Genomic DNA, 10,490 nt, shown 5'->3' on the forward strand with positions numbered 1-10,490 from the left:
CAGAGTATGCGGTCTCAGAGGTAATCTGTATAAGAGTTGATATCCTACAGCGCCATCTACAGGGCAGTCGACGGTCTCAGAAGTCATACCCAAAAGATAGATCTCTTAGAGACCTTCGAGTGTGGAGTGGTGGTCTCAGAGGCCATCTACGATGATTTCCTCGATGCAGAGGCCATCGAGAATAGAGTAGCGGTCATCGGCAAATAGAATGGTGGCCTCAGAGGCCATCAACAATGGAATCGATAGTCTCAGAAGTCATCGACAATAAAGTAGTGCTCTCAGAAGCCACCGACAATAGTGTGCTGGCCTCAGAGGCTATCGAGAATAGAGTGACGGCATCAGAGACTATCTGAAATTGAGCCGATGTCTGCAATCGAGAACAGGGTAGCGGTCTCAGAAACCATCGGCAAATAGAGTGGTGGCCTCAGAGGCCATCTACAATGGAATCGATTGTCTCAGAAGTCATCGACAATAAGTAGTGGTCTCAGAAGCCATCGACAATGGAGTAATGGCCTCAGAGGCCATCTGCAAATAAGTCGACGGTTGCTGAGGTCACCGAGAATAGAGTAGCGGTCTCAGAAGCCATCGGCGAATAGAGTGGGGTCTTCAGAGGCCATCTACAATGGAATCGATGGTCACAGAAGTCATCGACAATAAAGTAGTGGTCTCAGAAGCCATCGACAATAGATTAATGACCTCAGACACCATCGACAATAGAGTGGTGGTCTCAAAGGCCAATGGTTGGTGGTCTCAAAATCCGTCTTTAATAGAATAGTGGTCTCATAAAACCATTTACAATTGGATAGATTGTTGCTGAGCCCTCGACAATAGTATTGTGGACAGAGACCATCTACAAAAGAGTGCATGGTTGCTGAGATCATCGACAATCGAGTAATGGTCTCAGAGGCCAACGACAATACAATTGCGGTCTCTGAGGTCACCTACATTGGTTGCTGAGGCCATCGAAAATATAGTGGTGGTCTTAGAGGCCATCTACAATGAAGTCGATCGTTGCTGAGGTCATGGACAATCGAGTTGTGGTCTCAGAGCCCAACGTCAATACATTGGCGGTCTCCGTGGCCACCTTCAACGGTTACTAAGGCCATCCACAAAAGAGTAGCGGTCTCAGAGGCCATCGACAATGGAGTCGATGGTTGCACACGCCATCTACCAGAGAATGGAGGTCTTAGATGTCATATACACTTGATTCGAGAGTAGCAGTGGTAATCTATATTAGAGTGGTGGTCTCAGAGGCAAACTATAATTGATTGGATGCTTGCTGAGGCCATCAACAATAGAGTAGCGGCCTCAGATGTCATTGACAATAGTGTGGTGGTCTCTGAGGCCATCTACAATAGAGTCGATGGTTGCTGAGGTCATGGATAATTGAGTAGCGGTCTCAAAGGCCAATACAGTGGCGGTCTCCGAGGCCACCTAGCATGGTTGCTGAGGCCATCCACAATAGAGTAGCGGTTTCAGAGGCCATCGACAATAGAGTGGATGTCTCAGAAGCCATCTACAATGGAGTCGATGATTGTACACGCCATCTACCAGAGAATGGATGTCTTAGATTTCATACCCAATTGAGTTGAGGATAGGAGAGGTCATCTATAATAGAGTGATGGTCTCATAAGAAATTTATAATTGATTCGATGCTTGCTGAGGCTATCGGCAATAGAGTGGTGGCCTCGGAAGCCCTCTAGAATTGTGTCGATGGTTAGGCATGGTACAATTGAATCGACGGCTGCTGAGGCCATCTAAAATAGACTGATGGTCTCAAAAGACATCGTTAATACTCGTATAGTGGTGGCCACAGACCCGATAATTGCTGAGGTCATTGGCAATAGAAGCCATCTACAGTAGAGTGGCGTTGGTTGCACACGCCATCTACCAGAGAATGGTGATCTTAGAAGGCATATACAATTGTGTAGAGGGTAGCTGAAATCATCGATAATAGAGTGGTGGTTTCAGAGGCAATCTATAATTGATTCGATGGTTGCTGAGGTCATCGACAATAGGGTATCGATCTCAAAGCAAAGAGGTCATCTACAAAAGAGCAGGTGAGCTCTGTGATTTTGTCCTGATAAAACGATTTTCTTATTTCGACATCTATCAGTCTTTTTGTGTTTGGGATCCCCGACGAAAAATATTCTTTAAAATGTTCATGACATCCAGGCAACTACATATGTATTTAGGGTGCTTATATATTAGATCGAAATTTCTTCCCAGGGTAGATGATCATAGTTTCTCAGAAGTGTCTCCGTAACTTGGTTCAATGCTTTTTCCATCACCTCAGCCGTTTTGAGGGCATATTGGATATTGAGTTCATATTCCTAATCACTGAGTCGAACCAATTTGTGATTCGTGTATTCAAGAAGATTTTTTTTTAATATTTTTCTTTCTGATATCAAGATAAATTATTTTGAAAATATTTTTTTATGACTACCCAGTTAATTGTACCACAATCTCAAAGCTTTCACCTGAAGCTTTTGTGAAAGTTCCCCTTTCCCTTAAATTATAACAGTTGTAGTCATGGTAACAGGGTGCCTCAAAATCGTGTAAATATATTCGAAAGCTTTCGCTGTATGTTTATCAGGTATTCGCTCACCTGATAACCACCTACATTAAATATTGACTCACTTTTTGAAATTGCTCAGACTGATTTAAATTATTTCGATTTTTTAATTTTTATTTAAAACTATATTTTTTATTTATTAATTTTTCTGTATCTCTCTTATTCCTTAAATTTCTACATACATATATTTATTTACAAACAAACAATACTATGTGTATTCCCTTTTTCGCGAACAAATGGCAATACAATTTAAAAACTAAATTCTCTCTGCTATTTCACATCAGAAGTTGTCGAATTGCCATTACCAGGAGCATGGCGACAATGGAGAACTTTAAGGTACCACTCGAATTACATTTGTCACTCATACAAATTTTACAATTTTCGATTTCGACTCCATCGTCAGCGGACTGTTTTACAGCATCACAGGCAGATTGATCGACGGGGATTTTGACGCATCCTTTCTTCTTTTTGGCAGCAGATTCACCTTCTGGAAGAACAACAATTAATTAATTACAATAGTATGGTTTCAAAGATGAATAGTATGGTTTCAAAGAGTAGATGTTCTCAGAGGTCTCTACAATAAAGTTCGTCGACTCAGAGACCATCCATTGTGATGGCAGATGCCCTAAGAAATTCTTTACGACCTCATAGAACATCTACAATAGAATATATGGGCTCAGAGGCCATCTACAAGAGAATTGATGACCTCAAGCGCCATCTTCAAAAGAGGTAACCGAAAATAGAGTAGATGGTCTCAGAGGTCTCTACAATAAAGTTCGTCGACTCAGAGACCATCCATTGTGATGGCAGATGTCCTACAATAGAATATGTGGACTCAGAGGCCATCTACAAGAGACTTGTTGACCTCAAACGCCATCTTCAAAAGCGTCGATAATCATAAAAGGCAGCTCCGAAAACGTCGATCTCTCAGAGGCCATCTAGAATTGAGTCAATGGTTGTCGATGCCATATACAGTACAATGGTAGTCTCAGACGGCATCTACATTTGAGAAGATGGTTGCAGAGGCCATCGAGAATAGAGTCCATGCCCTCAAAGTCCATTGACAATAGAGAGGTGGTTTCAGAAGCCATCGACAAAAGAGTTAGTAATCTCGGAGGCCATCTACAACAGAGTGGTGGTCTTAGAGGCCATTGACAATAGAGAGGTGGTCTCAGAAGCTATTGACAAAACTGTTGGTAATCTCAAACGCCATCTACAAAAGAATGGTGGCCTTAGAGGCTATCTACAATTGAGTCGATGGTTCTATATGACATTTATCATAAAGGGGAGGTCTCAGAGGCCATATACAATTGATTTGACGGTTGCAGAGCCCATCGATAATGGAGTTGCGGTTTCAGAGCCTATCGAGAATAAAGTAGGTGGTCTCATAGGCTATCGACAATAGAGTTGATCTCCTCAAACGTCATCAACAAAGGATTGGAGGTGATGGTCTCAGATCAAAGACGATAGAGTGATGGTCTCAGAGGCCATACACAATAAAGTTGATGCCCTCAAACGACATCTACAAAAGAGTGGAGGTCTCAGAGGCCATCTACAATAGAGTGGAGGTCTCAGGGGCCATCTACAATACAGTTGATGTTCTTAAATGTCGTCTATGAAAAAGTTGAGGTCTCAGCCATGGAGAATAGATTGGATGCACTCATTGGCGATTGGTAATAGAGATGTCGTTGCAGAAGTCATAGACATCTCAGCGGCCAATAGTAATATAGTGGTGGTCTCAGACGCCATCAAGAATAGAGTGACGGCTTCAAATACCATCTACAAAAGGGTGGTGGTCTCAGGGGCCATCTACAATAGAGTAGGTTGTATCAGACGCCATCTACAATAGAGTGATGGTCTCAGAGGCCATATACAATAGAGTGGTGGTCTCAGAGTCCATCTACAATAGAGTTATGGTCTCAGAGGCCATACACAATAAAGTTGATGTCCTTAAACAACATATACAAAAGAGTGGAAGTCTCAGAGGCCATCTACAACAGAGTGGAATTCTCAGGGGCCATCTACAATACAGTTGATGTTCTTAAATGTCGTCTATGAAAAAGTTGAGGTCTCAGCCATGGAGAATAGATTGGATGCACTCATTGGCGATTGGTAATAGAGATGTTGTTTCAGAAGCCATAGACATATCAGCGGCCAATAGCAATATAGTGATGGTCTCAGAGGCCATCCACAATACAGTAGGTTGTACCAGAAGGCATTTTGAATAGAGTGGGGATCTCAGAGGCCATCGATAATTGAGTCGACGTTTGCATATTGCATTTGCAATAAAGTGGAGGTCTCTACAATTAAGTCGACGTCCTCAAAGATCATCGAAAATAAAATACGTGGTCTCAGAGGCTATCGACAATAGAGTGGTGGTCCCAGATGTTATCTGTATTAGAGTGACGGTCTCAAACGCCATATACATATCAGAGGCAATCTACACTAAAATGGTGGTCTCAGAAACCATCTATAAAAGGATATATGTCATGACATGCCATCTACAATGGAATGCTGGTTTCCGTCGTTATCTTCCCTATTGTATTTACCCCTCAACTCATTATTATTGTCAATTGTCCGTAAGTCGCGTCAAAGTGATACTTTACCTTTATATTCCACGGTATAGCAAGCGTATCCGGTACCATTAGATGCAGTCATACGACGGCTACGTGATAGGGCACGATAATTTCTTAAAAGAATTGCTGAGGCAGATTTAGTTTCTGCAGGAGTTTCGGCAGGTTTGACAGTTGTTTCGGGAGCTGTTGCTCCAGGTGCAGGCGTTTCTGCTGGCGGTACTACTGTTGTTTCGGGAACTGCTGGAGCAGGCGTTTCAGCTGGCGGTACTACTGTTGTTTCGGGAACTGCTGGAGCAGGCGTTTCAGCTGGGGGTACTACTGTTGTTTCGGGAACTGCTGGAGCAGGCGTTTCAGCTGGGGGTACTACTGTTGTTTCGGGTACTGCTGGAGCTGGCGTTTCAGCTGGGGGTACTACTGTTGTTTCGGGTACTGCTGGAGCTGGCGTTTCAGCTGGGGGTACTACTGTTGTTTCGGGAACTGCTGGAGCAGGCGTTTCTGCTGGCGGTACTACTGTTGTTTCGGGAACTGCTGGAGCAGGCGTTTCAGCTGGCGGTACTACTGTTGTTTCGGGAACTGCTGGAGCAGGCGTTTCAGCTGGGGGTACTACTGTTGTTTCGGGAACTGCTGGAGCTGGCGTTTCAGCTGGAGGTACTACTGTTGTTTCGGGAACTGCTGGAGCAGGTGTTTCAGCTGGGGGTACTACTGTTGTTTCGGGAACTGCTGGAGCAGGCGTTTCAGCTTGGGGTACTACTGTTGTTTCGGGAACAGCTGGGGCTACTGTTGTTTCGGGAGCTGTTGGGGCTACTGTTGTTTCGGGAGCTGGTGTTTCTGCTGGGGGTACTACTGTTGTTTCCGGAGCAGGCGTTTCTACTACTACTGTTGTTGTTTCCGGAGCTGGAGGTTTTACTGTGGTGGTTTCTGGAACTTCTGGTGCTGTCGTTGTAGTTGTTTCTGCAGCTGGAGGTTGCACTGTTGTTTCGGGCGCACCGGGTGCTACTGTTGTGGTTTCTGCAGGTTGGGTTGTTGGTGTTGTTGTTTCGGATGGCTGCGATGGTGTCGATTCTGATGGCTGTGCTGTTGTCGGTGTATCCGTAACGACTGTTGATTCTGGTGATGGTGTTGTTGGTGGAGTTGATGGTGTTGTTGTTTCCTCACCATCATCGTAACACACTTCCAATTTCATTGTCTCAAGACTATCGCAATCATCGCCATCACAAACATAACATTGTAATGTTTCTCCAGCAACTGTAATTAGTGTTGTATTTTATTTTTTGGATGGAGAGTTGGGAAAGAGGTGAAAGGGGGAGAAAAAATAGAAAAATTTTTAATTAAAGCATTATTACGAGATATTGTCATTTAGAAGATGATGTTGTTATTATTATGTTATTTCGAATAGGCAGATGGTGGTGTTGTAATTGTTGACTTGTTACAACACACCAACACTTAGATATTCAATATTTTGTAACGGAAATATTGAGTCTCAAGTTCGTTCGTTGTTATCAATTGGTGTTGGATCTTATCGGGGTGTAGAGGTCAATCGATATTGAATTAAATTTATTTTTTGTTTTTGAGGGTAGGTTCTGCACCCAAGAAATAAAATAATTAATTAATTAAAACTTTTGCAAGGACAATTGGAGAAGAATATTTGTTTTGGACACGTGGTATGCGACTGAGGCTTCACAAAAAAAAAACTACATATATTTTCAAATACTGTTTTTATGTGTAAGGATTACTATTTTACGGATTCTTTATCAATATTTTTCTATGAATGGGTTTTTTTAAACAAAATATTTTTACCAGGATATTACTGTCAAGGAATATAAAAAAAATATTTTCAAGGAAAGTCAATGCCGGGATATTTTAGGTGTGGGGTATACAATTATTCAGGCCTTTGGTAGACCAGGAAAAAATATTTAAAAAAAATCTAAGTATTTGGTAGGACAGAAAAAAGTATTTTTTATAAAATATTTTTTTTTTAAAATACACGCCTTTGGTAGACAAGACAATAAAATTATTTAAAAAATCCTGGACTTTGCTAGACTAGGAAAAATCTAGGCCTTTGGAATATATTTCAAAAATTTTATTTTTCGAGTATTTTTTTCAGGAGCGTCGTTGTGTGCAGTTTAATGAATGTTAAACAGTGATTTATATTTTCAACAGATTTTGTAAACACATTATTTATTCAACAAGTGTATTTAAAAACCAGTAAGGAAAGTAAGTCGGACGGGGCCGCCTATATGATACCCTTCACCACTTTGGGTATATTCAACAGATGAATCCTAACAGACGTCGTATTTTTAAAGGACCAGTAAACTGAAATTGGATCCATAAACATGTCATTCTGCAACCGATACTAAATTTGTCATTTGGTCAGATATAGAAGCTGTATCTAAATCTGAACCGATTTCAGGAAACTTAACACATCATTCTAGACCTAATTCATTACGCTTAAATCGGACGAAAAGATATATGGGAACTATATCTAAATCTGAACCGATTTTCTGGAAACTTAACGCACATCATTCTAGACTCAATTCAGTAAGCTATGCCAAATTTCTTGCAAATCGAATGATATATAGGGGCTTTGGTGCACCATTTACATAAAATCGGACAAAAATATATGTGAGCGATATATCGAAATGTGAACCGATTTTCACGAAACTTAGCAAACGTTATTCTAGAGTCAAACCAATACTCTATGCCAAATTTCGTGCAAATCGAAATATATGTAACGACTTTGGTGCACCATTTACAATTAATCGGACGAAAATATATGTGGGAGCCAGAGACGTACGCAGGGGGCAGCCCTGGGGGCCCGGGCCCCCCCGAAATTATTTTTTTTTTCACAGTAAATTTATGGTTGCAACAGCGAATTGTTTCATTTTGTACTACCGGGCATTATTGTTCAAGGTAGTCTCTATTTTTTTCATAAATGTACTTTTGACAACATTCAGTTTTCAAAATTTTAATGAAAAAATCTTCCTTCGAAATGTACGGATAGCATGTGTTCAGTGGGAAAAATTGCAAAATTATTATTATTATGTATTAATATTTTGAAGTTCTCTGCTTTTTAAATTGTAGCACCAAATTTTACATCTTTAGAACAATTTTCAGCTTTGGAAAATATATTTTTTTATGTGTTGAAAATATGCCAATCGACATACACAAAATGATTTTTTTTAATTTTATTTGAAAATGATATGCGAGTTGTCATTATTAATTTCACAAATGAGACAACCTTCTATAATTATGAATGGATTTTTTTTTAATATTTTTTATTACTGCCAAGGAATATATATTTTTTTCAAGGGAAATCAGTGCTGTGATATTTTATGGGATATCTTTTCAACGCTTCTTGACAATTTTTAGGACGTTTTATTATAAGTATTATTCCGGATTATCAGTGATAAGGATTTTTTTTAAATGTATTTCAAAAAATAGCAGGGCGGGGATATTTCCAAAGATAAAAGTTTCGAAATATATCATTTACATTATTAAAAATGATATGAATTGAAGATCGAAGGTGGGAATATCGGTCCACTCCTTCTGGAACCAAGAATTGTTGCTGAAATTATTTTGTAAAATATCATGCGAAAGGAATGCCCGATTTGTACCAAACTTTGCACAAACTATTATCTTTACCAAGCCTAGATCAAGTCCGATGATGGGACCCGTCGGTCCTCTTCTCTTAAGTATAAAGTCGAAATTTACTCTATACAGGGATTTAGAATACTGTGAGACATTTTGTCTGTTACTTAGGCCATACACGTATCGTGTTATGCTATTAAATGCGACATTCAATTTGTGACGACAGAGGGAATCACAGTTGGCAAACAGCTCACAACCATACAATAAGCTTGGAACTAGGAAGGTTTTGGCCAGCAGCCAGCGAATATTTGGAGGTGTGTATGAATGTGTTAGCGACAGAGCCCTTAATTTTGAGTTGGTTTGTCCTACGATAGCATTGATATGGTTGTTCCCGCTTAATGATTTGTTGAAAATTACTCCAAGATTTTTGGCGCTGGATACCAGCTCGATTTTTTCATTGTCGAGAAGAATGTCAATATGCTGCAATAATATTTTTCTGTTTTTGTGAATGATCAAGCATATTGATTTAAGCGGATTCAATAATAGGCCATTAGCTTTAGCCCACTCGTATAATCTAGAGAGATCCTGATTAAGAATTTCTACACACTGACTTATATTGTTTAGGGAGCTACTCAAAAATACTTGCACATCATCTGCGTACACGTGTGCTTGACTATGGCGAAGTTGATCAGGAAGATCATTCGCGTATAAGGAGAAGAGGAGCGGACCTATGATGGATCCTTGGGGGACTCCTTTTTTTACAGCCGTAGGTTTAGAGATCAAGGTTCTAGTGTACACTGACTGAGATCTATTTGAAAGATAGGACGTAATTAGTTTTGTAGAAGTTGTTGAAAAATTAAAAAAAAACGACGAAGTTTAAAACACAAGTTTTTATGGTCGACAGCATCAAATGCTTTTGAGTGATCAAGCAAAACAAGAAAACATATCTTATTTTCGTCAATCTCGCACCTTAAAGACTCTGAAACTTCTATAAAAGCAGTGGTGCAGCTGTGCCCCTCACGAAAACCAGATTGAATATTACTGAGCAGTGCGTTTCTTTGAAGATACTCGGACATTTGTTCCTGCACGATTTTTTTCAAATATTTTTGAAAGGAAGCACAGAATTGCAATTGGGCGAAATTACGTATTTGATTTTGGCATGCTTCCAACGACTAGAAAATTTGCTGGAAGTGAGTATGGAATTAAAGAGATATGTTATGTATGACAGTACAGAAGGGAGTAGTATTCGTTCAAACTTAGGGTCAATTCCGTCAGAACCAATGGCGTTAGATGTAACTTCTGTGGAGCATTTAAGAACTTCATTATTTCAAACGCCGTGAAATTCAAAATTCCTATCACTACCTAGATCATTTAATGTCCCTGAGTTAAATCCATAGTAAGGCGGGTCAGTGTCTAGAGAAGGTACGTTAATAAACTTTTCATTGAGTTCGTCCACATCACCATGATACGTTTCGCTAGCCATACATTTTCCTAGACCAATGTCATTGACACCTTTCCTTTTATTTTATTTATTATTTATTAGTGTATGGATATTTTCCTTACAGACTATATAATACAAAATGTTATACTTAATTTCATGAATTTAAATATATTACAATTTTACTTTTCAATGCTTCAAGGTTCATAGAAAAATCAATAAGATTACATAATTCATTAAAATCGTTAGACATTCTTGTTAAGGGATCTGCATTGGAATAATTCATTCTAGAAAATTGAATAGCTAGTGGTAC

At 39.8% G+C, this 10,490-nt stretch overlaps 1 protein-coding gene across 1 annotated transcript; it reads right to left on the reverse strand.

Moving 5' to 3' along the window:
- Positions 1–217: 217 nt before the first annotated feature.
- LOC133333027 (mucin-2-like) lies at positions 218–6,334 on the reverse strand. The gene is made up of 3 exons (XM_061541362.1): positions 5,182–6,334; positions 2,881–3,062; positions 218–367 (listed from the first exon to the last, which is right to left on the reverse strand). Exons 1-3 carry the CDS (start codon positions 6,332–6,334, stop codon positions 218–220), a joined length of 1,485 nt encoding a protein of 494 aa, XP_061397346.1.
- Between the last annotated feature and the right edge of the window lie 4,156 nt (positions 6,335–10,490).

The sequence above is a fragment of the Musca vetustissima genome, unplaced genomic scaffold (assembly GCF_032173495.1).
Source record: "Musca vetustissima isolate MV318-11 ecotype Yass unplaced genomic scaffold, APGP_CSIRO_Mvet_v1 utg2492, whole genome shotgun sequence".
NCBI lineage: Eukaryota > Metazoa > Arthropoda > Insecta > Diptera > Muscidae > Musca > Musca vetustissima.